The sequence below is a fragment of the Temnothorax curvispinosus genome, unplaced genomic scaffold, assembly GCF_003070985.1.
Source record: "Temnothorax curvispinosus isolate PA1 unplaced genomic scaffold, ASM307098v1 QBEX01002391.1, whole genome shotgun sequence".
Taxonomy (NCBI): Eukaryota; Metazoa; Arthropoda; class Insecta; order Hymenoptera; family Formicidae; genus Temnothorax; species Temnothorax curvispinosus.
This window is the reverse complement of record NW_020212171.1, coordinates 56924-83441: the sequence shown is the minus strand read 5'-3', so window position 1 is coordinate 83441 and position 26518 is coordinate 56924. Positions and strand designations below refer to the sequence as shown.

General features: G+C 39.2%; 2 protein-coding genes across 5 annotated transcripts in view; both read left to right on the top strand.

The window, feature by feature from the left end:
• The window catches only part of LOC112451577 (broad-complex core protein), a 64590-nt gene extending 58776 nt beyond the window's left edge, over positions 1-5814 (top strand). The window contains exon 7 of one of the 2 annotated variants that reach the window (XM_025011254.1): positions 6-5814. In XM_025011254.1, the coding sequence (XP_024867022.1) occupies positions 6-364 (359 nt within the window). In that variant the 3' untranslated portion in view covers positions 365-5814. The remainder of the gene's footprint in view (positions 1-5) is intronic. The other variant, XM_025011256.1, reaches the window with a different exon arrangement.
• A 6624-nt stretch (positions 5815-12438) lies between these two features.
• The window catches only part of LOC112451580 (neo-calmodulin-like), a 41429-nt gene continuing 27349 nt past the window's right edge, over positions 12439-26518 (top strand). For 2 of the 3 annotated variants that reach the window (XM_025011268.1, XM_025011267.1), the window contains exon 1: positions 21012-21070. Coding sequence is in view for 1 of the 3 variants with exons in the window: in XM_025011269.1 (XP_024867037.1) it covers positions 12872-12910 (39 nt within the window). In the remaining 2 variants the exon portion in view is untranslated. Of the gene's footprint in view, positions 12911-21011; positions 21071-26518 lie in introns of those variants that run through there. The other variant, XM_025011269.1, reaches the window with a different exon arrangement.

The following is a 26518-nucleotide window of genomic DNA, read 5'->3' as shown; positions in this document are numbered from 1 at the left end:
TTCAGGTACGGGCAACGGGATGCATCCGGCACCGACGACGCCTCCCACTGTCATGTACCGAATGCCACCACCCACGGCGGGTGGCATAAACGAGCCTCAGGAATGCCCGTACTGCCGTCGCACGTTTTCATGCTACTACTCCCTCAAACGCCACTTCCAGGACAAACACGAGCAATCGGACACGCTATACGTCTGCGAGTTCTGCAACCGTACGTACCGTACGAAGAACTCGCTGACGACACACAAGAGCCTGCAGCACCGCGGCACCAGCGGCGTGCTGAGGCGGCTTCTAAAGGCCTCGGCCATGAAGAACGTCTTCGGTAGCATGCAACACCAGATGCAGATGCAGCAGCAACCGCAATGAAAACGTCGGAAAAATCAAAGTCACCCTGTGCCGGATCGTCCGCGTCGTCGTCGTCATCGCCGCCGTCGCCGTCGCCGTCGTCGTCGCGCTGCTATCGTCGTCGTTTCTCGCGCGAATCGCTCGATTGACATCGTCGGGCACGCAACCCGAGAATCAAGGCCAGACTATCGAGAGAACATGGAAGTACTACTTTGCGTATCCGGGATACTCCCGTGCCGCTTTGAGCAGCACACAATAAGTCGTTTAGCTCGAACTTTGATTTAATTAAATCGCGCCACGCTCTTAAGTTGCGACTTGCGCAAAAGTCGGTTAGCACAGACCACAGATCATTTCTAAACAATTCCTCTATCTACGTTACTGGTAAACCAGAACTGGGCGGATAATCGCTGATTGAGTTAATTAACCGAGATCGATGCGATTCATATTACGAGCTGGTTGAATTGAAGTGAATTTAGCAGCAACCTGGATTAACGAGATCTTGTTTTTCCGTCTACGCTGTATTTAGGTTCGTAATTCGGGAGAAGAGACTGCGAATTGCTAAATCGAGATTAGTAAATTCAAGAGGGAAATTCAGTCTCTTGTTAAATTGCGGCAAAGTTCTCGTAATTTCAACGATTAATTTATCCTTATTACGCGCATCTGCGGAGCGCATAATGCCTATCGTGATCGGTTATCGTAAGACTTTAAATGAGAAACGGATTAAAGAGAAGGAAGGAAAGCGGAGAGTACATGGAATCCGGAATCGCGGACGAGTCATTTCGGCATTTTCTCCCAGTTTTCCCCCTCGCTTTTCCGTCGGTCCACCGAAAGCAAGCGCGCGATTCTTCTAGTTTAGACTCGCCAATGTAGCGTTGTAATTTTTCTTCGTCAAGACTGCAATGAATCCAAAGAAGGACAATTTGACTGAGAAGCTTGTAATTCGACTGAAACTGTGAAGGAAGGAGAGGAGGCTCGAACGTTAAGATTTATAGTGCGCGAAACAAAGACACATTCCATTGTCAGCGATCAGGATGCTGGTGACACTGAGTTGACCAAAACGGCCGACTGCCCGGCAAATTTTCGAGCGGAGAATCTACGCGTGGGACGACGCGTTTTCGAGGACGACATTATCCCGCCGCGAGTTTATTTTTTTCTCTTAGCTAACGTTGTCCAAAAAGCACCCGAGCGGAAAGTTTAGAAAAAGGGCGTAATTAAGACGGGATGTTTGGGGAGGGAACAGTCTTCCGGAAATCGTTTCCGAGATCGAATTTACGTTGCGAATTCTTCTGTATCGGCGCTCTCGAGACGCGCGCCTAACGGTTTTCACGTCGAACGAAAATGCGCCTAACCCGTTGGGCGTTTAAAACGTCGAATTGGCGGACGAACGGGCGAGAAACCGAGGGGAAACCACAATCTGACGTCGAAAACCCACACGTCCCGATGCGTGTTACGTACGCGCGTGTGCATGCCGAATGCACTTTCACGCGGCCGAACCGCGGACGCGCCGAGGTCGTTTTTACGCGTATGTATATCGATTCTGAACGGGACAGAGAGGGGGCGTGGGGGGGAAGACAAAGCGAATCGACGACGTTAGGCCTAAAGGCGAAACAAAGCGCGAGGATGCACCGACGCGTTCGAAATGCACGCAAAAGTGACGTCAATTCGGTGAAAAGTGATCGCGGCAACGGCGGCAATTGAGGTCGAGACGTGTTGCTAATCGACGTGGAACTCGTCGTATTAGCATAGAAGGCAGGGGATGGGGGGGACGATATCGGTTTTACGAAACGAGAGAGAAGAGAAAGGCGGGAGAGCGTGTATAGACGCGGAGGTGGTAGAGATATATCATGGGTTCTTAACGTGTATATGTAGATTCGTCGTATGCGCTAAATACAAACTATATTTTTAACTCTTTAAAAGTAATATTTTGAGCTGTAAATATATTATATTCGTACGATACATCGATAAACGATGATATTCTCCTGTTCAGATTTTATAAAAATCGGCATAGTCCTACGTAGGTATCTCTCGCGGATGGGCGGAGCAGTGCTGCGGAGCTTACAACCCGCTTCCCGATCGCCTTTCGCATTTTTAACGAGCATTTCAAGCTATCTCTGCAAACGCACGGTTTTTACCAAGAAAATCAGTCGGGTCAATTAAGCCAAGGGGGAATTGTTCCGTTTACATTCCGTCTGTCTGTTTTCCGTTACGTCGCAAAGCGTTTTCCGCAAATCGGACTCCAAACGGTCGAAGTGGCCTCAATTCACTGAGAGATTATGGAGCACTGCTCTGCACCTCGAACTTTAATATATCCACATTAACAAATGTACAAGCAAGAGGAAACCCTAAAAGTTGTTCATCGTAACATATTCAGGTTTAAAACTCAGCGTAGAGAACGAGAAAATGTTGATGTTTTATCTGTAAGGCGAAAAAGGAAATGCCATAATAATTAACGAGCAAGTACAAATTATCGTGGAAAATATAAATTATGTCTACGTCTAACTCTTAGGATGCGTAGTATCGGAAAGGGAATATTTAACGGAAGCGCGGAATAAGGGGAAAAACAGAAACGGCGGGAAAGGATCACGGTCTGCCTCGAATTTCATTCGTGGCCGGACGAAATGATTAAAGGGGGATGGAAAAAGAAGAAGAAAATGCGCGGGAGAAAAGGAAAAGGGTAAGCACGAGTTTCCAAACATATCTTCGAAGTGTGAAGTATACTGTGAAAAAAATATACGATTTTAGATATTTAGCTATCTCTACCGAGAGATTTTATAATTATTACGTATACATTCTTAAATCAGTGGACCGATTCTCGATCGGTGACGTTTGGCCAGGGCATAATGTGGAGGGCATATCGATTGAACGAAGTGCGGCCGAGAAGCCGCGAGATTTTACGTTTCTTGTCTTTCTTCTCCTCTTTTCTTAAAAGAAGAAAAAAAGTCATTTTTTGAGCTAAGGATGCGCGATTGGTTAGTGAAAAAAAGAAAATCCTAGTCATTCCGGAAATTTTTGTGATTCTGTGATATCGGGGATCGTGGCATCAAACGATTCGACGAAAGACGAAAAGAGAGAGACTAAAAAAAAAAGCGTATGTCTGTCCACATTATGATATCGCCGGGCGTACTTTTAAAAAACTCTTTTAGCGACGAAAGAAAGGAAATTAATAATTGATTATTAAATAATGTCGGGAAATTTCTGTGATGTTCTTCGGTTGGTATACTAGCGCGATTACGAAAGCTATGTGAATGGAAAAAAAAGTATACGGAATTTATGTCGATGTTCGGTGTTGTACGATGTATTGTAAGAGGCGAAACTGTATCGGGAAAAAAAATTTCATCTTATTGCTTTGAAATTTTCGAGATATGGGGGATAAGAACGGGGTGTCGGGCAACCGCTGATCGATTTATCGATTTGAAGGGAAAAAATGCGTCGTTTATTTTAAATTTGACTTATTTATTTATTAATTGATGGATGTGACAAGGGCAAGCTCGATTCGATCGGCAACTTTGATCTTGTGTCACACGCAGTTCCAAATTTCATAGATCCGTGCATTAGGTCGAGGAATATATTTTTCTCTCCACTAAGACGACGTGATAAGTATATTAAAAACGACGCACGAACGATCAACTGTTGCCACTCGTCGCATGATAGACTTTAGTCTAGTGTAAACGTCTAGTGCAGTTTGCACACGCGTGTTGGGTGGATAAGTATGCGCGCACGAGTGTGTATGTAGACGTGTTTATGTGATCGCTCACATATATTGTACAGGTCCACATGCACACGAGCTGCATGCGAACTGCTGCAGGGTAAACGACCCATTACACGCCGACGTGAACGCGAAAAAAAAACGAGAGGAAAAAACAGAGAATGACTATAGATTATTTATCGGAATGTGCCAAGGTCCCGAACCGTTTACACGGCGAAATTTTAGATAGGTACGCGCCCCGTCTCTCCCGTCGAGGAGAAATATTATCAATATTAATCATTAGGATATGTCTGAGGTACGATTTAAAAAAAAAGTGGAAAATTATCGTGGAGATCTTTTTGGGATTTTTAATATATATGAAACACTTTTCGTCTTGTATGGTTTATCGTAAGCGGGAAAAACTCCCGAAAAATCGCGAGAAGGAGCGACACGCGGCGAAAATATTATTCGATTCTATCTAAACGTTATCTTTCGCTCGCATCCTGTGTACAACTCGTGCGTGTACGTACTCGTGCTAGAGAGATGTGAAGGAACCGCGCATTTCTTCGCGCGAGCGAGGGCCGATCAACTGTTATTTTACAACACTGACCGCGTAACTCAGCAGGATTCATTGTCACGGCGGTAGGGGTGCGACGCGCGTGCTGCATCGAGGACCGCACGGAGAGACCGCAGCATCTCTCTCTGCGATCCACGCAGTTGCCGTTCACTTAGAATTACGCGTTTTCGCGCGAACTCGCCTCTCGACCGGCGACAAAATGGTGCAATCTCATCGTCAGCAGGCTATATACGCCATATAACCATTCAAAGCAGGACCGTTCTTCCGGTGCGTGCACACCCCGGTGTGTTCGCCATACCCGCATTGTTAACAGCTTCCTTTTGACCCGTTGAAAAAGCCACTTCTAAGTTAGTCACCCATTCTTCGACGAACGGGTTCTTCGGCGTAATTCGAATCGATATAACTGAAGAGGTCAAGTTTACTTTCTGGCGCTGTGACGAATACTTTGATACGCGAATTTACTTTTGAGAAGGCTGATTTTTGTAATCGTTTTAATCGTCGATTTATTTAAAGACTCAAATTTATTTCTATTAGTTTCCTCGTTTTTAATTCCTACTTTTAGAGGAACTGACTGATTAGATTTTTTCCTGTTTTTTTTTTTTTTAATTGGTTTAAAGTTTTCTTTCATTATGTGATATTATATTACCAAAGAGAGCATCGAGAAAACTTTGCAAGACTTTCTCCGACGCGAGTGGTATTTACCTTGGAAAATATAGAATCGCGAAGGTCGCATTTATGGTATATCGATAAGTTTCCATCGAGATTTCGGCTGAATTATTTTCGTTTAATTCCGTGGTTTATTTTATTGTGAAAACGCAACTTTTTGGTTTGGTGGTAAGCCAATGGCTGTGGAAAGCCGATACTAAATTGACAATAGCGGTTCATATAATTCTATAGTATGGGGAATATCACGAGAGTCCGGGAAAGTTGTAAATCGATTGTTTAGGAACACTCTTCGGTTTTAACGAAAAGAGAAAAGAAATTTTATTTTCCAAAAGGGGGATCAAATGGAACTATAAAAGGAAAACAAAGAGATGTAAGAAACGCGTCAATGCTAATCAATAAAACGAAATAGCGATGTAATTATATGAAATTAAAGAAAAAGAAAGAACGTCGTGCATAGGAGAAAGACTACTTAGATTTATTTTTATTATGTCTTCAAAAAGACTTTAAATAAAATATTTAAATTGTGCCATAATTAATATTAACAAAATCTTAAGTGTAAATTTATTGTTACGAAAGTTTTTAAATTTATCGGAAGAAATGAAAATTACAAAAAAAAAAATAGATGAAAAGAAATGGTGAAACGCTAAGAAAAAGAAAATATCATTACTGTCTAATGGGTAACTAATAGTGCGATAGTTCTTAGAGATGAAATGTCGTGTCAGTTTAATGACGATTGTCGTATCAACAAGAGAACCTAGGATTAATAACGGTTGGTTATTTACGCTCAATATAACTAAGAACTTACATAGTATGGATCTTTTCTACTTGTACCAAAAATTTTATTGCTAACTGTCGACTTTGTTTTCTTTTTTATGTACATAGGGCATTACCTCATGTCGTTCTTATCGAATATGCAATGCGAGATTATAATTAAAGAATTAATTAAATCCGTTTGACTATACGGGGACGGTTGCTTCACCAGTCAGATATTCGAAAGAAACGTATATAGGTCGCACTAATGGCGATAAAGTTTGTTACATACGATATATATATCTCGGTACACATATATACATATATCACACATTTTGTTATGTTATGACAAAATCATTATGTCGCTGCATCAACATGCGTTATGTCGGCGTAATGCATGATGCGCGTGATGCGCCATTAAGCTTGACGAATATCTGACGAGTGCAGCACAACACACCGTCTACAGTCAATTCACCATCCAATCCAATTATTCGGGCCAATGGGAACTTAGCGAGATTTCAAATGTCATACGTCGTCGTGTCGTTCAGTGAACGAAACGACGTCGGAGAATTCGATGTACCCTTGAATGTACATACGTGTACTTCTGAGCAAATGAGCGAGCGAGAGAAAGAGAGAGAGAGAGAGAGATGAATCCACGTGACCACATCTCCAACGTGTAATTGAAGTGTATATGTGTATGTATATGTATGTGTGTACGTATACGTATTTGTATACGATATATCTGTGTACATATTAGATTAAGGAGGCACGTCGAGCGTGTACGAGCTGTTGCGAGTAATCGAATCATAAGTCGCACGAGCGTAAACGAATGAGGTATGCGCTATTTTCTTAATGTATCATACAACGTAATAGGCACGGAGAAGGGCTCGTAATAGCTGTGGATTTGTTTCTGTCCATCCGTATAGGAAGTAAAGAAAAATGTAAAGGAATTTTTCTTTTGAAAAAAAGAGAGAGAGAGCAAAATTGAGCTGAAACAGAGTTCTTGCGACGCTTGGAAAAAGACTTCGCATCCACAGCAGTTACGTATCTCTTCGCTTTACGCATTGTACGTCCGTTATTTCTGATACTATTATGGACATCATTGTACGTATATTAAACATATCTTCCGCGAGTCTACCCATATTATAGAGAGAAAGAAGGAGATACTTGTGTATTCTAATTCATCGCCAGAGAGTTTTATATATTATGCTTTATGTATCATTATGATTATCTCATTGTCACCGTCATCGTCATCGTCGCCGCCGCCGCCACAGTCTTCACCAACGTCATCTTCATTGGCAATAGCAATCATTTTTCTCATCGCTATAATTATTTTATTATTATCATTAATAATTATAATTATAAATATCATTAGTAGGAGAGCATGAGAGAGAAAGAGAGAAAGATAAAGAGAGAGAGAAAGAAAGAGAGAGAAAGAGAGCAATACATTAGTTTCTATATTACTATTATTATTATTATTATTACTGCTGCTGTTATTATTGTTATTAGTACTGCTACATTACTATTATTTTCAATATTATCGATAATTTTTGTTATATCGATACGTTTATTATAAGATTATAGTTTAATTAAATTTTGTTCATAGAATGTGTACGATATCGAGGACTGGTCGACAGTACGTTATGTTGCACTATGTACGGATAAATATTGTATAGACACTTTTGTTAGAATATCTAATTTCTCAGATCCTTATTTTTATTTCGTATTCTATTATGACGTTTTACAAAACCGATTGTTTAAATGTGTTAGGGGATCTTATTGACTTATTATTATTATCACAGTTATTATTATATTATTATTATTATATTATTGCTGCTATTATAGTAATTACAATTATTATGACTATTGCTGTTATTATGAGTACTACATTGCTATTATCGCCATTCACCACTGCAATTATCTTTTACAGCTAATACCGCTACCGCCACATAATCGATATAGCTATCATAAAGAGTAATATTTATTCGGAAATTCGTTGTGACGTATGTATTTCGTTCGCAAATCTGAGTTGAGAGAAAGAGGGAGATACATAGTCACGACGCGTATAGACTGCGACTCGCGAATCGCAAGAGACGTCCGCTCGTGTCGCAAAATATTCGCCAACGCGCACGCGACAAGGTATCGATCCCTTTTTATCGCTACATTGTAAGCTTAATTTTAGTTGCATCATCGTCACAGAGATCATAAGCTGTCGAAATGTAGAGCGGGTCGTAGAACGCAAAAGGATCCACGTGTTGCAAGAACAGATCACAGCAATTTTCGTTTACCGGTTACCTTTTCAGATTCAATTCTCGTGTCTATTGATATTTGAAGGAGGGTTGAAGAACATCAATGGAAATACGAGATTATCGCGAAAGAAGTAATTCTAGCGTGGACTCTGCTTCTTACATTCCGTTTCGTATTTGCGTTTCTTCACCATACTCGAACCTTGACATAATGTCCAAAGTGAAATGAATAATTAATAGACAATTACGCTATTTCGGATCGAACCTGAGAAGTGAAAAAATCGCAAGGCTTGACGCGAAGTTCGAACGTGTAGTCCTTTTTTTATTACGATTATAAACGCTTAAACAAGGATATCATTTGCAAAAAAAAAAAAAAATATTTATTTTAACGTCTAATATTATTTTTAGATAATTGAAAAGAAAAGGAATTTAACAATTTTAATTTTACCAAATTTAATAAGTGTGGCGATCAATATTCAATTTTTTAATATTTAATATTTTTTCCCCTGGGCAATTAAGCCTATAATTTTATTATCGCTGCAAGCTGCGTTGGTTTTCCAGAATTATTTCGCAGCACATTATATCGAGATTCGAGTTGCACCGACGCTTTTTACATCCCATCGTATCAATGTCAACTTACTCATTGAAGCGATTTAATTGTAATAGAAAATGACGCCGTCAACATGAATCCGTATTAAGTTTTTACGTAACGGATCAACGCTTCTCGACAAGAATTCCCGCACAATTTCGCGACGTTGTGGAATCTTCGGTGGACAATCACGGCCCGACTATAATTATAATGTAAACAAAGTGCAACACGCTGCCTTGCTGAACAGTACAAGTACAAAACGAAATACAAATACATAAAAGAAAAAGGAGAAAAAAAAAGAAAAAAAATCGCGTCTTCGATTTAATGGACGGGAACGATTACCGGTAGTTAAGGGATATCAAAACGAAGATAAAAACGACGACAAATTATTAAGCCGTTAAGTGATGGAAGAGAACAAAAAAAAAAAGAAGTAAATAAATAAATAAAAAAGAAAGAGGCTCCGTTGTGCATGTGACAACGGCCCGGATCCGTCGATCATACTATGCATGCACGAAAACTAAATCAACGACGGTGAAAATGCGTTTGTTCACAGATACCTCAGTTGCCGTGGCCTCAGACCCTTTCGAGTTTTACAATCACTTTTCGCTACAATACATGTCTTGTCCGTCTGTCTGTCGCACTTATAATTTAGAGAAAGAGAGAGAAAGAGCGCGCGAGAGAGAGACTGAGAGAAAGAGAGAGAGAGAGAGAGGGGAGAGGTGTAGCGTGGTAGTACCTTGCACTTGTGTAAACTCATGGATCATGTATATAGATAATAATTGTGTACAGTCGTCGCGATAATTGTGTTAACGCGCGTCTACTTTGCTGGCTTGCGACATTTTGTGTCTAGCGAGAACTTAGCGAAATTATATACCGATATCAATCCTTACTTCGAGTCTGCGTCCGGATCGTACAGAATGAACGATCGCTTCGACTGTCATCCACAAGCGTTTTCTTTTCTTAAACGACATATGCAGATTAAATTCTAAGCGGATGATCAATTTGATCGGTTCGGAAAATGTAGGAGATACAAGAATATATATATGTGATTACACCGTGGCCCAGAACCAGAGTAGTATCCTTCATCATTTGAATGCTGAGGGCAGAAGTTTTGTATCTCCTACGTCTTTTCCTGCGATATAATTTAATCGATCACAGGACGCACAACAGATACACGTGTATATATTTATCCCGTGAATTACATGCATCTCTTCTTCTTCCCTCGCTGATCGTTCTTCCGTCACGCGTCTCCGAGCCGAAGAGATCCGTCGTGATCGTCACACAACCGACCTCCGCGTAACAACTTCCGTAATTAGTACATATACGGGGTACATATACCCCCGTCGAGCGGTATATGGTATATTCCAGGCGGATACCTCCGTCTACATTCGCGATATAATCGAGCCCGCTCGAGGAGGAACAACGTTCACTCCGAAGAAGCCTATCCGATAAAGAGCCTAATTACGTTTTACGCTTCCGCGAAATCATAATCCGGATTCGTTCCGGGACAAGGGATCCACGCACAAATGCGAAGCTTCTCCGGCCCCACCGCCGGGCCCGAAGCGAGACGACACTGCCAAAAATCTAATACGTACAGCTCGTTAGGACCGTCAAATTCCACCGCCCGTCCTCCCACCCATGAGGATCATCCTGAATTTTATCTAAATAATGGATGTATAATCTTCCGCGTCTGAGGCTCGGCAATAAGATATACTTCTCATCATAAGCTACAATAGTTGTTGTTGTACTTATTTCCCCTCTATTTTGTCACCAGTCTCTGGATGTTAATGCGGCTACGAGCAACACGTGCATCGTTCGTATGCGACGGACTCCCATGAAAATACACCGGGGAACGAGTGATAGAACGACGCATGTGAGCGCGAAACTCGCCGTATTATTACTATTATTATTATTATTATTATTATTATTATTATATTATTATTATATTTTACAGAGTGCGGATATTAGATATAAAGATATGTATAGATAGATTGTACACAGACAGAGACGTACACACAATGCGAGCGCGCAAGCACGCGCTGTACACGCGCACACATATACACATATTGTTCCGTTATCGCCGTTATACCATCCGTGTAACATAACATTGCAAATAAACTTGCAGTTTATTAACCGATCAAACCTGTGACTCCTTCCAGCGATTCTGCTCTATAAGATTATTGGAAATAAATATTTTTCCACGTATTTAATTTCAATAGATATACCTTGTATCCAAGAAGGACCAAAGTGAGAAAAAGGATTTATTTAAAGGTAAAGTATTTCATATGTGCGTTAATACTTAAATATAATAATTTTTTCAAATGTATAATTCAAAATATAAAGTACAAAAATAATTTTACTTATTTTATTTCTCAAAATGCACGAAAAAATTATTTTAACGTAAATGAGAACGAATTAAAATGTTTAGGAATGCTGAGATTTAAAGTAGATTTAATCTGTCACGTAATCTGCTAATTTGAGGATTTTACCAATCCGATAATTATTAATTACGTACATCTATTATATATAATTCTAATATTAATATTAATTATAACCTAATTCTAATGACTATCGTCAGTAATATTTGGGAGTTCACGGGATTAAAACTATGATAAGTACGTTTGGAGTAATTTATCTTCCTTCGTTACCTTTCTTGATAAAAGTAATAAATCAAACCACATTACAAGTAACGTGAATTATAAAAGTAATCGCGTAAAGCTATAATTTAAAAAGTAATTCGATTAGACCGATCTAAAATAATATATTTGAACTAAAATAAGTCACGTAGCAGTTGTCACATTCGCGATCTACAATTGAAGGTAGAGCCAAGTGTCGAATGAAAAAGGTGAGTGACAGAGTGACATAAACTGCTTGCAACTTTCGCGAATATAGACCACGTCTCCACCCGTCGAGCGACGGACGAAATATCGACGCATCGGTTTTACCATGAAGTCTCGTGGCCTTGAACGAGGGGCGCAATCCTCGACATAGTAGTATGGCGCCGGGGTGAGTTTGCGCGAGCGCAGCATCGGGTGGTTCCCCTAACGTAGCCATAGCCGTATACCTCGTTCTAGTCCGCCCTTTTCCTAATTGACCTTAAGCCTAGATCCTAGCTTGAACATGGCGAGACCAAGATGATATAGCCGTATGACTGACGAGAGATTCAGTTATCGATAAACGAAAGTAACTTATTGATTAGTGTTAATCGATTGATGTTCATAAATTCGTTTTGGAGACATCGCTTTATTATCGTAGATACCTACGCGCAATTTACGCGAATAATTATCGAGGAGAGTCCAAGAGCCCTTCAATTATCGAGATTCGTTATTTTCCAATTGCCTTTAAGACATTCGCGTGGATGAACGTAGGAGGGAAACAACGGAAGGCAAGAAGATCGGGGAGATCGCGTGGGAGCGCGCGTGCGCTCGCTCGCACGTGTGAGGGTGTGCGCGGAATTGAAATCGACTGGAGGGGTAGGGTGCGGCGGCAGGGAAGGTGCAAGTGGCAGGGGCAGAAAGGAAGGAAGGGTAGAGGAAGAGCGCGCGGAAAGGAGAGAGAGGGGCAGACAGATACGATCGGCGCGAAGATTTAGTCAACAACGCGCGACCACCTGTAGTTGTAGCTTCCAGCCATCCCTGAGAGCCACCCTTCTCTCTATCTCTATCTATCTCTCTCTATCTCTCACTCTCTCTATATCTCTCTCTTTCTCTCTCCGCGTCGCGCACTCCCGCAACTTTGTCCGTCCCATCGCGAGATAGCCACGAGAACCGAGTTCGCCAGTTCCGGGCTGCGAACTCTGGCTGACATCCGGGTCGCACAGAACGGACGGATCGCGGGGGGGTCACCGACGACGATCCCGCGCCGCGACAAACGGCGGAAACGGAACGCGGGAGAAACGGCTTCGGCTCCGTCTGAGCTGCGACGACGGCGACGACGACGACGCTGGCGGAGGAAGGCGAGCCTGGACACCGTCCCGATTTACATCTCGTAGCAACCTGCCAGTATTACCACCAAAATGAAGACATCTTCGTTCTCTCTTCGCGTGATGCGCCGGGTGAGTACAGATTCTATTGCACATCCGTTTTCACCTGCCAATGGCTGACTGTCACCACCGCCGCCACCGCCGCCGCCTCGCCGAGAGATGATTTTCGAGAGGCGTCGGTGGAGTACTTTCGATGGGAAATTACCTCGTTATCGAGACGCGATTGAAATACGGATAGAATTCTTCCTCTATCGCGCCAAATAAGAATGTTAAAAAATAAATTAGAAATTGAAAATTGCTAGAACTGATATGATACTGATTGCGAATTTTTTTTATTTTGATACCATAATATTTTATAAAAAGACAATTAACGTAAAGTAGCGTGGAAGAAATGGAAGAAAAGTTAATATTATATTGGTTTATATCTCTGAAATAGATTTGAAACTTCGAAAATGTATATCAATTTCGATGTACGCTTTTTTTATGTCTTACATTCATTAGGAAATAATCGAGAAAGGACGGAATAATATTATTTATATATCGAATAATTACTGCTATACTTTTGACCTACTTTATGAAGTACGCTTTGTGGAAGGTACCTATTCCTACGGAATTTCATTTTAATCAACAGCATGATTGTGTGAAGCGCGGACGGAGATCGATGCGACGTATCGCTCGGTACATTAATATTTATGAGTTTCCTTCCGGATAGGAGAGTGAATCTATCACAAGGTTCGAGCTAGCGCGAGCGCGCTCAAATAACGATCGAAGTTAGCAATAAAGTTTGTAATTTAATGGAAAAATTTTATTCGCGAAAAGGAGGCGGCCTTCCGAATAAATTTTCACGGTTACACGAGAAGCGCGGACAATCGATAGTAACGGAAGAAACCGAGATGTTGACCTCGCGCGAAGATACACTCGAACAACTCGATCACCCTGAGACGATCGCGTAATTTGATCGTTATATTTAAACGTTCTCGGATTTCGAGTGCCGAGCGCGCAAGCTTTGAAAGCACCGTTTATTCAGGACCCGGAGCTCGGCGTTGTCTTCTGTACTTCGCGAGACGTTAGGGACGTGGCCGTTTCTTAAGAGGTGAGAAAACCGACAGCACGACCATGAGGCTCGAGTTTCCTGTCGCGGTGTCAATTCACGGATTTATCACATCCCTCCTGGACTCAGCCGAGAACGATAAAATTGTGGACGACGCGGTCGATAGTCCGCTCAATTTGCCACTCCCATTCAATTTTTCAAATTCGTAACGCCCATGCATGTTGAAAAGGGCATATGAACGATATTGTCATTTTGAAAGAAATAGATTTAAGAATTTGAAGTTTGGAATTTCTCATAAAGAAAATATTATACAGTGTATGCAAAGTATCCAAAAATGTAATAATTTTTATATTGTGAGATATCTTATATCTTTTTATATCAGATATATGTCACAAAGTTGTTTGTAGCTTATGACGTAAGATATAAAAAGAAAAAAAGATAAAATTTAAACACACGAAAGAGACACATTATCTTTTGAAAATAAAAATTAATAACGGAATGTATAAAACAGATAATATTTTACATGTAATTGACATCTTATATTCTACATATATTTTCACGGATGAACTTTCTCTAATCATATGCTATGCAACTTTTGTGACAACATAAATGAATATATAATGAATCGAATTAACTTTCATAAGACTTTGCAAACCCGACTATATATCTTGTTTTACTGTCATAAAGTTATATACCGTGAATATTCGCATCGACATTTACGTCGTGAGATTGCCTGAATGTACATTGCACATTTTCAATAAAAATGTAACCAGGTTTCTTTTTGCTCCGAATCTCGATCGACCTTTGAACAAAATTTTAAATAAAAAATTTGTTTCGTATCACTTTGATGTCGAATGACAATACAGTTGACGTGCAATACTCGACTTTTTTTCTACGTTCACTATAGTGGGCGGATTATACCGCCAGTCGTCATATCGGGGAAAAAGCAGGCAGGTAGGACGTGCGCGAAGGACGAGACGAGAATTCTAACCGTACGCACATAAACACAGACACACACATGCACACACGAACACACACACCTGTACGTATATATAGATTTCCTTCAGTTTCCCAGGCAGCTGTAGGGCTGATGGGATTCTTGGGTACGTGGTAATCCGGGACGTGACCTTCGGCGTCGTTTCTAATGATCTCAGTACCTTCGCAACGAGAGAAATAGACTTGAACATCTTCCTCTGATGGAGACACGTTTAATTAATTGTATATGTACCGTAACTAAACATGAAATGTCTATATCTCTTCTTACCGTAAATATATAGCGTTGATGGCGACAATCGTTTCAATGACTACTATTATTTTAGCTTTTCACATTATTTTGATGGTTGTGAAACAAATTCAAAAAGGGATCTAGTCTGAGACACACTACATGCACGCTAATTCATTCCATCGAATATTATACGATATAGGTTTTTTATCTTATTTTTTCTCGTAATTTTTTTAAACGGTAAAGTATCTGAAAAGTGATTTTCATGTGACAATGTGATTATTTATAGCACATTGCAATATAAAATCTTGGCAACCTTTAAATGGAAAAGGTTATAAAAGGGCGACTAACACATTTGTTAAGCAGCAAGGCTGGCACTCGTTCAGCCAAGTTTCGATGTTAATTTATGGCATACAACAGAGATTTCCGCTCTGCGGAGTGTGCAGCTATAACACGATATTGGCGCCGCATAGTGTTAATATCAATAATGGACAGTAATTGTTCGTACGTTACGATGCAAGAAATATGTACATCGATAACGCTATATTGAACCAATAGTTAAAGCCGAGAATATTGCTTCGATCGCGATAGCAAATGAGGACCATTGCGTACGTCAGTGAATCGATTAACATAAAAACGATAGAGTATACCATCAGCCAAAGATAATAGTCGATATACCAGTTACGCCTTTTTTTACTCATACGGTCTGTTCGTTTTTTTCAAAGCATATTTCGACTTTAACTGTATCGTGTATTGTGTACCGTATTCGACATTTGAATGCACTTCTAATAAATGTAAATGGTGCAAAATATTCGGTAAATATTTGACTACTATAATCAAAACCCTTATGGGAGCTAACTAGTGATTTTTAGATTTATCTTATTGTATCATCGACAAACTAGATTATTCTATATAACTCAAATAATTGGAATTTTTAAAGTTAAATTCACTTTTCACTTTTCGCGGTAATCCGATTATTGGCTAGAATTTATTGCAGCGATATTACAAGCGTATCGAGTATTCCATTTGAAAAGGGGGAAAATCATTTTATGATCGTTTGTACTGACAATCACGGTAGTTTAAAATACATTCCTGCTTATGAATTATATACGGAGACATATAAAGTATCGGACTGGCCTAAAGGACAACAGCCCACCTGTTGCTAGGCCTACAACAGATATAGTAAACGCCTCGGCATTTTGCGACTCGCTATTGAAAGCCTATAGTATGATCTTCACATGTATTTTTATAACATTTAAAATTGTAGCCATTCGATTTTCGGTTTTAACTTAATGTTGTAGCGTCAACGAAATGAAACTGTCAGAATGTATATTTGATACGATGAATGGCGAATATGAGCTCTCGCCTTAATGAAGTTTATGGAAATCAATAATAATTTGAACGGACATAATTAAATAATAATAATATGATCACGTCGCATTTGATTAATTTCATAGACGATTCAGCAGTATCGCTTAGCTCTTCCTGAACTTATTCGGCCGTATATGTAATTTATATTTCTTATGTTTCTATTGTACAGGCGCATCGCGGACCGACAGTCGTGCAGGTACTTTAAAGTTAAGACGAAGTTTGGGTCGTTTGTAGCTTAGGCGCCACTAGATTAGTTCTGGAATTAGAGAGCCGTAACTCGCTGCCCTATTAGCGCATAGGTCGTAGCTTTCAAGACGTTAGAGCAGATCTCGTTGCTGAGCTGTTACGTCTGATTATAGTTATCGTAACGTAATCATTCTCCGGACTCCACGGGATTCGGTTAACCCGCTTGCGTTCATCATTTGTATAAAGCAATTTGTATTTCTAGGATTTTTATGTTCCACATTTATATGCAATTTATATATACATGCATTCGAGAAGGCGGAGTTCTTTGAAAAATCGCATGGAAACGCGCCGCGTCCTTGACGAAGACTCGACATAGATCGCCGTGATGCATCTTATCAGCCTAAGTAATATATATCCGCCTATATTAAATGCGCGGATGTGCAGAGATAATTAAAAGCTCTCGCTACTCGATGTACGCAGAACAGCCTGTGTAGTATAATCGCCTCATTTGCGCCAAGTGAGTTCCATAGAAAAAAATGTAGGTAGTGCCAGGGTCGACCTTTGAAGTTATAGATCAGTGTTACTCAACTGTCGCGGTGTAAAGGCACATTTTTTTCCTACGCCTTTTTACACGTCGTGAAACGCCAGAAGAAAATTGCAAAGACACGGCATTGATTTTATTTTTGACTATAAGGACAAATTGAGGAACACTGAGCTGAGTAATTTGAAGAGAAAACTTTAGAGTTAGAAACGTTTCTCTACCATTGTGACCTTTGGTAAAAAAAAATTCGAATAATATGCGGTATCTTATATCTAGCCTGTAGTTCGCAGCATGATATTTTAGGATGCATGAAACTAAAAGATAGTACTCGTATATCATCCTCGATATAATCAAGGATCTCAGTTACTTCAGCATGTTTTTCATCTACATCCCTTACAGAAATTTAATACTACTGTAAGTGATTATTTGGCTAGTGATTAATTACTTATTTTGAGTATTAAAACTATTGAAAGTACTGTTTTTAATGATTTTAATACTCGAAATAAGTAATTAATTACTAACCAAATAATCACTTACAGTATTAAATTTTTATAAGAGATATCTACAGAGCCACGCCGTATACATACGAGATATTTGACGTATTTTTTTTATGCGGATCAAACGCAGTCTAATGTATCCTAACCAACTTATGCTTTTAAAATTTACTTTAATTTTTTATTATGGAATACGTTTACGTATAAGCTCTGAGTAGTTAATTTAACTAAAAGCAACATTTCATTCCCAACTATAAATAATTATTTTCAATAATTATTCTTAATGATTGATGAATAACGTGCGCTTTCTTGCATTTTCGAAGCTTCAATCGTGCACTTCAATTGGCTCTGTTTACGTATTGCTTTCTGATTATCTATTTTGCATTTTCTCTTTCGCGATCAGTGATTTCCAAACTGCGCATCTTTTACAATTCAAAAGTTTGTCATACATAAATCGAAATTTAAACAATGTTAATTTTCAGAGACTCAATTATATATTTATCCTTTACATATATTCGTTCTTATATTTAAAAAATTCTTATTTATTCCACACACAAGAAAGAATAAAATTTTAAGACAATTCTAATGTAACAAAATGTTCCTATTCCAATACGTTTGAAAAACACTGATGACTTCGATCTTGTTAAATTACATGCCGCAATTGATATCGAGAAAAAAATTAAGAACCCTCCTTTCTAATGCGTGCCTCTTCTTTCTTTTGTAGGTAAGTGTGTCACACAGCGCGAAGCTTTCGCACACCGTCGGTAAGTTGTGGCTTTTTTCCCTTGAAAGCTTCTGTCGCGGACGTTACTGTGCTGTCGTTCCACATGCTGAAAAGTTCCCCGGGTTTTACCACGCCAGTCGGTACAGTTGAGAACGCACGATCCGCTCGAGTCGTGAACGGGTTACCGACGCGTACGCGCCACCCGGTATATATGTCGGTGCTGTGCTATTGTCGTACTACTTATGCGGACGTAACACGCGCACTTAAGACTGTGATTACCCTCCGCCTGTCCGTCTATGCCTGTCTATTTGTCTTCGATGCCGCTTCCAACACCCTTAGAAATGCTCGATGTTGCCCGTAACCCTTTCTTTTCGTTAAACACCGCCAGGTGGGTATAACAACTTCATTCATTGGACCTTACACTTGCTAGATCCCGTGACACGACTATGCATTATGCATTCTGTCAGACTGATTACGTATCGACGAGCGTGACTATGGATCAGTAATTGCATTTCATAAGTTACACATTGCGGCCTCGACCTTTTGAACAGCTTCGAGTGATTTGACGAGAGATTGCACGGGAGCTTGCCGCTAATTACAATCACGATATCGATAAACACTTATTACTTGATAACGACGCGGCGTTAGGATACTTTCCCGATGGATCTACTGCGCTTAGTTATAAGTATTTCGTTATATTACATTATTGTTGATCTGTCATCATCATTATTTTTTTATTACTGTTCTCATCATTGTCGTTGTCGTCGCTACTCTCGTCGTTATCCACATGATATTTAAAGTGCGATTTATTGATAAATATTGATCATTGGGTATAACGCGAATCGTTTATAGAGCCGAGTGTTGAGTAGCGAACCGCCTGTAAAGCCAGGCGTCGTCTGTCTAACGTTGTATTATACTACTTTGCTATTTAAGTAGGATGGTATCTCTCGCTGAAGATAAGAAATCTTTGTACTAACTATGAATTCAATTCGCAGCAGTTATAAAAATTGTATTTGTTTACAACATACAAAATATACGTAATCTTTACATTATAAAAAAAACAAAAAGAAATAATTTTTTCTTCTCCTAATTTTTGATCCGCGATTAATTAAAATATTGCTTTATTAATATTTCTACGTTATATTGATAGCGGAGTAATGTATTCTAACAAGCTGAAAAAGAGATTCGCTTTATTCAGCCATTTTAGCTGACGATGGCTCTTTTACAGTTTGTCAACGTTTCACAAAGCGAGAAATGAATAGGGAAAAAACTCGATAACGAGTGGTGCACGTCGCAAGGAGACAAAGCGACTATGCAAAGCAAAATGTCAAGAGCGCGATACGTTTCTTCTCGCGTCGAGGATTTTCTCAACTATCGAGTTGTCGCGGCTACTAAAGCGATTGGCGACGCCATTCGCGTCGGGACGATGTGTACTTCTATAAGAATATCTGATAGGGATGAAACGCGTTTATCGCGCCGTTCAGACGCGGTTGTGAGAACAATGGGGAAGCGAAGAGACTCTCGCAAGTAATTTACGTAATGTGTGCCGCGATAACTCGTTGGACACCTGCCGATACTTAACAATGAAAGATTCACAAAGGCCCGTAGCAACTCCTCGGAACTTTACCTCGCCGCGATACAAAGCGCATTGTGCTCCACGCTCGATCGGTGTTTTCAATTTTTCTTGAACAATCGTTCTCTTCCCGCGTGTTCTATTCATTTTAGCCGTCATTCGTCCGCGTTCATTATTTATGCGATGCATTATTGCACTGAGGGAAAATCTATCCTTGTCGAATAGAATTTTACATCTACTTAAATCTATATGTAATTCAAATGAAGGATCGTTTGAATTATTGAAAGGATCGTGAAGCTCTGAACAAGAGAAACATAATTCAAAAAGACAGAGATAAAGGAGAAAGAGCTTAATGAAGAAGGAATGTTACGAAATGCGATAGAAAGATGGAGTACAACAAGAGGCGTTCCATTACATCGACGCTGGTTCGCTGCATAAAAAGTAAGAAAAAGATTTACGACGAAGTAGCTGAGAAATTGTACTCAGAGAAGAAGACGTGGAAGAAAAGACGCAGCTAATAATAGAAAAATATTGAAATACCAGGAGGTCTTTCTAGTATCAATCCGTCAAATAATAAATAAATCACCGAGATAGAAATATACAAATAATTCTTCAGAGGTAAAAGGAAATTTTATTTAGATATGTTGTGAGAGACGATTTTATTGTATCGTATCTTATTATAAATATTTACGATTTTGTGAGGGAAGGAAATCTAAAGATCTCGAGAGATTAGAGAATGGAGCTTTAGTAGTATAAACCGAAATAGGCCACACGAGCGAAAGTTTAGCTAGCACGAGATAAAAATGTAGGGCTCTCGGTACCAATCTTGTGGAATGAAAGAAGTAAAGAGATATAAAGGGGAAGCGAAGAATCGGCAGGAGTAACGAAGAAAGGACTATCGTATGCGGGTGCACAGTGCGGGCGAGGGCGAGGGTGCGGGTGCGGGTGCGGGTGCGGGTGCATGGACCTGCGCGCGAGCGACCGCCTGGAATTCGTGCAGCATTGGCTGCGCGAGGGCGCGTGGTGGATCGAGGGTGTCAGTCACAGACCATTTGCTCAGCGACGAGCACGTAAGTTCGCAGGACGCACGGTAATCGTTATCGTTTATGAATGGAATGACTCGCTGCAATTGCACGTTTGCTCGCGCGTCGCAACGCGACGCGACGCGATGCGACGCGCCTCGCGGCGATCCGATTATTACGCCAGGGAAACGTCGACGGCGCGACGACGACGGTTTTTGCTTCCGCGACGCCGGACCGCGGCCGCGGAGTTCGCCGAGTCCGCCGGCGATTATTTGTGATTTCCTCAAAAATGGCGGTTATCAGGCACGAATACCATCGACGGCGCCAGCCCCGTCGTCGGCCCGCCTCGAGGACGATCGCGGGAGATCCGTGGATTGCGAGTGTTCTTACGGTCGTCGGCGACCGGCAACTCGTTTCCGCCGGACGAGCCGATCGCGTACCTTCGCCGAGTGGTCAGTGAGTTGTTTCGTGAGGAGCACGGTGTCCGTTCCTGTCTCTCCTTCTGACTACTCTTTCCTCTTCACCTCTTCACGCTTGCCCTATTATGTGTATCTTTTCATTCTAGGTGTTGTCGCTAGGAATGATGTTTTAAATAAGGGATAAATCATTCTTCTGCAAGATTTTCATACAGATTTCACACTGCTCTAGACGGTACCATTTTTTCACTAATCTGAGTACTACATATTGCTCATAATTTCTCTCTGTGTCTTTTCGATGGTTGTTTTCTCGATGTAAGATTAGTTTTCGGATAATGTTGGTTTGATAGTTTAGGCAACTAAGGTGCATCTTCTTCGAGATAATACTTTCTATTATTAATTACACATTTTAAAATTACATGTTAAAAATTAACAAAATGCCACTCATGATAATGCAAATGTGTTTAGAACAATAATTCTATATTTATTTATCTTAGCAGATTATAATGCTGTTCGCGAATCTCGAGTTTCGTGACGGAAACATTTCATACAAATTGGAAAAAAAGTTTAAGGTATATTAGACGATATTATTGTCGTTAAATACGATGCTTAGGATAGAAACGAGCAAGACATATCCGCAAAATTTGCATTCGTACGATGCACTCTGGAATAATAGCCGGCTCATGAAGTATAGACGAGTTTAGTTTCATATTTTCACGAGGGACTCTTAAAAGAGAAATTCACTATTCATAATTCTTATATAATATGAAGGTAGAGTTATATGTTTGAAATTTGCCATACGCACATTTTCGCGCAATAGATCTTTTTTATAGTATATTCATTTTTGTTATATTTTACACAAATTATGTTGTATATATACAAATTTAAAGAGAAAAGAAGAAATAAGATATATTGAGCACAGAATACATAAGAAATGGCATTTTCTAGCAAACTTTTTTGTATTATGTTTTTTTTTAATTGCTTAACCATGTGTATGTGTGATTTTGATAAAACGATTTGCGTGTCGTCTGGGTTATTAATTAATAGCCTTTGCGATCTAATCATACATATTAAATAATTACGCTTGTTAATTAAGAATTATAGAGTCAAGGTCTTATTACTCTAATAGAATAATTGATAAAACTTTATATATGATATTTCGGATAAACGTATTTTAAATAAGATCGTGTGATTCTCTTTCGAGTAAAAACTCATATTTCATTATCATTCAAATCCACGCTTAATTGTGACCTGAAAATTATCAATGTAACGAGATTTTTATTTCAGAATGAGCTTTGAGGATTTTAACGAGCGTAAGTTCTGATTTTTCGGAATATCTAGTTTTTTGCTCATTCAAGAGTAATGACGATAAATTGGAGCGTTTCCCGGCGTACAGCGTATATATAAAACCACGAAAATAGAGAAGCTACATTATCGTAATGAGAACTTTACTATATTGCGAGTAACTTTACTACTTACGAACATCGTTGTTTGGGTAAAAACTATGAAAATTCAAGGCTAGTGCGAAATATGAAACTTTCATGTTGTTAAAGAGCGTTAAACTGAATTACATAACATGCACGTCGCGTACAGCGAAATGGTAATTAACTAAATTACATACGATTGTACCACATCTAAAAATTCTAGAAATGCGTGAACAACTAATGGAAAAACTAATTTTTATTTGTCGCGACCATTAAATTCCTGCCATTTTGTCACACAAAATGAATTAAATTTTATACAAAATATTGTTTCTAGTCGATGCAAACTTAGGTGATAGTAATTGATAATATAATATAAACGAAGATTTAATTATATTTTCTGTCGTTTAACTACAAAATTAATATTTGAATTAATAACAGAAAAGATAAACTAAAATATACATTACTACTATAACTGTTAACTAAAATAATAAAGAGAAACCTTTTGTGAAAACATTGTATACCTTAAACATATTTTCGTAATAATATAATTTATATTACATAATTACGAAAATATATATGTTCGAGATATTCAATGTTCAGCGGATATTTTTGAAAGAATTTCCGATTACATAATTTCTCTTATCACTAAAATTATACAGTTTTATCACGTAACATATTTTATTATACCAAAAATGATTTAAATTGCTTTTTTGTATTTTAATGACGATTAAATAGCTACATACGTTGTATCGTACCTTTTTTATTGTTTAAATTTTGTTCGTTAATTCGTTTATTCAAAAACAATCGTTCGTAGTTTATAATTGAGCTTTGTTGAATGAGAATTTTGTTGTTCGTTATTGATGAGCAGCTTTACAAGCGATTGGACGCCCTTTTGTATTTCTCTCAGTTCATTGGTGCCGTTAAGATATTTTATAGTCTTTTTCCTTTTTTAAATTGATGTATCGTTTTTTGCCTGTATCACGGTAACAAATAATATCGTTTTTGTGTACTATCGCGGAAATAATTCGAGTTCTTAATCTGAATGCGATAATGCGAATTTCAATTCGATTAATCACTGATTGATCACAACGATACTCAACGTCGCTGCAGTGAATGATAAATTTTACGTTGACCGTTTTCCATCTATCGTACGAATAAATGGTGAAATAATGACCGGGAAAAGAAATGCGCGTTGACAGACATCCGTTCAAAGGGCATGCAAATAAATGGAATTTCTCGGTATACTTTTCAGCGGTTAACTGAAGCGACAAATAGCAAAATTCTACTTTCTATATCCGAGAATTCGAGCCCGCAGTTTCATTTAATATTCGATCAATCTTGCAAATATTCGCATGTATTCGTGGAAAATTTATCGCGTTTTTCACGTACTGCAAGAAAAAAATATCGCGAATTGACTCGAAAATAGGTACCTGGTATTCTTCTCGAATGACGTTTATATTCATATCTTCCAAATTTGAGAAAAATAAATAATTTTTTAAAAAACAATTTAAAGAAAGAGAATAATAATAGATACAAATAATGGTGGTTTTACTTTAAATAACAATCGATTTCTTAATTTTTTCATTGTGCATTAGCTTATTTTGTTCACAATAGCTAATAATTATAATTTTAGTATAATATTTAGTACATATACCTATAACGAACGAGACATTACAAGACTTGTAATTTCTGAGTTATATTAATTTACCACAATTTTTAGATGTTAGACATCAGACAGCAGATACTTGTTTTTCTGAACTGCATATCTATGGTACTATTTGCATACATATTCGTACCACGTAATATGTAATAGCGTAACATAATCAAATTTAATAAATTTAAATAGCTGTGTGTCTCCATGTTAAAAAACATTTCAGAATAAAGACTTGTTGTACACAATATTAGAGAATTTATGCTATTGAGAGACGTGGTTGATATTATCTAGGGCAGTGATGTGGAGTAATATAGTAGGGCATTGCAATTCGTAATCGCGAGTGAACGGTCAATGGCAGAAACGTTTTGCGGGCCGGCCAACTCTCGTGCAGTTCGATATCGTAAGTAGGACGTGAACCTGGATAATTGTGCGCGCGCACTTACGTGCGCGCATACGCATGCACATTTCTGTTTTCCACCTGGATGTAAATATTCTGTAAAGCATTGCCCGAGTCACGGGATAGTCGCCGTGCGAGATAATGCGTTGCTGATCGCGATATTAAACTGTGATCAGCGATCTAACGCGTCTAAAAGTCATGATGGGAATGCAGTTTCTTTGTGGGATATTATCGGCAACAGGTGTAAATTTGGTACATAGTGGACTTTGTCTGTGTACCACCTAATCGTCCGAAAAAAGTCGATTCACTCGACAGAGGCTATATTATTAATATTATAGCTAACCGTTGGAAACTTTCCATCTCTTGAATTGTTCCGGTAATGCACATTAGTTTCTTGCATTTAATGTTCTAATAATATCATTATATTACAATCTTTTTGTGATTTTTGATGTAATAAATAGCTATTATCAAGTTCAAAAATGACTATTTGATTTTCGATTGATTAATTTTAATCAAAGTCGAGTTGTAAAGCAAATTTGTTTCTATTGTAAATAATACTGTAAAATATTCTATTTGGTATGTTTTAAAAAATTTTTATACGTCTCTCTTTCCAAACTCTGACTTAGCGACATGGAGAGATGCAGATTTCCAATGAAAAAGTGCATCAAACGTGATATCGCAACGCCGAAAGCCCGGCGGCAAGGACAGAGGGGCGCGATGCAGAGGGGGGGAGGGAGAGTTAGATTTAGGTACAGAGGTCGGAGGTCAGAGATCGGAGGTCGGAGGACGCGGAATGATGGTCGGAGGACGCCGGGGGCCGGGGTGGCGGGAAGGGAAGAAGGGGCTGCAGCCTGGGGATGATCAATACTACTCGTACGCCAAGTTCCCACGAGAGTAGCGAAGATGGGTCGAGGAGCACGAGGAATTGAACGTTTTCGATTTGCAAGAGTGACGAGAAGTTCGTTCGCAGAGAAAGGGGGGGAGGGGGAAAATGTAAAATGATTTCCTGTCTATTGATGCTTAGCGTCGGTATCCTCGGTATCGTACCGCGATGTCTCAACTTCTCCGATTCTCTCGGTGGGATTTCTCCTTATCTTTTTAGGACAACAGCTTGCCATCCAGAAAAATTCACGTACTTGGCATATCATGGCAATGGAGAAAATTCGATTACGTTGGAAATACGTATTTTCAGGAATCCGCGTGCAGCGTCCGAACGTGGATACGCAGTTTCAGCATTTTGTTTTTACACGCTCAGATCTCTCTGGATTATTTCAATATATATATCTCACAACGACCGCTCGTTCCGCTAGCTTTATACAAGTGAAACAATAAACTTTATTTTATAAATTGAATTAGATTGGAAATTTCGTTATCTTCATTTCAATCGAATCTCAATATAATAAAAATTCATCGTTTTATCGATATCATGCGCATGCAAATTCTACTGTATGCTAAATGACGTATGTAAACATATAGAATCGATTTCTTTTATTAGCACAAATTTAATGAGACGTCATTATTCGCTGAAATTTTCAAGAGTAAATATCCTTGAAACTTCAAGCTTCGAACGCAGAATTGACGAACAAAGTTTCAAGGACGTAGACT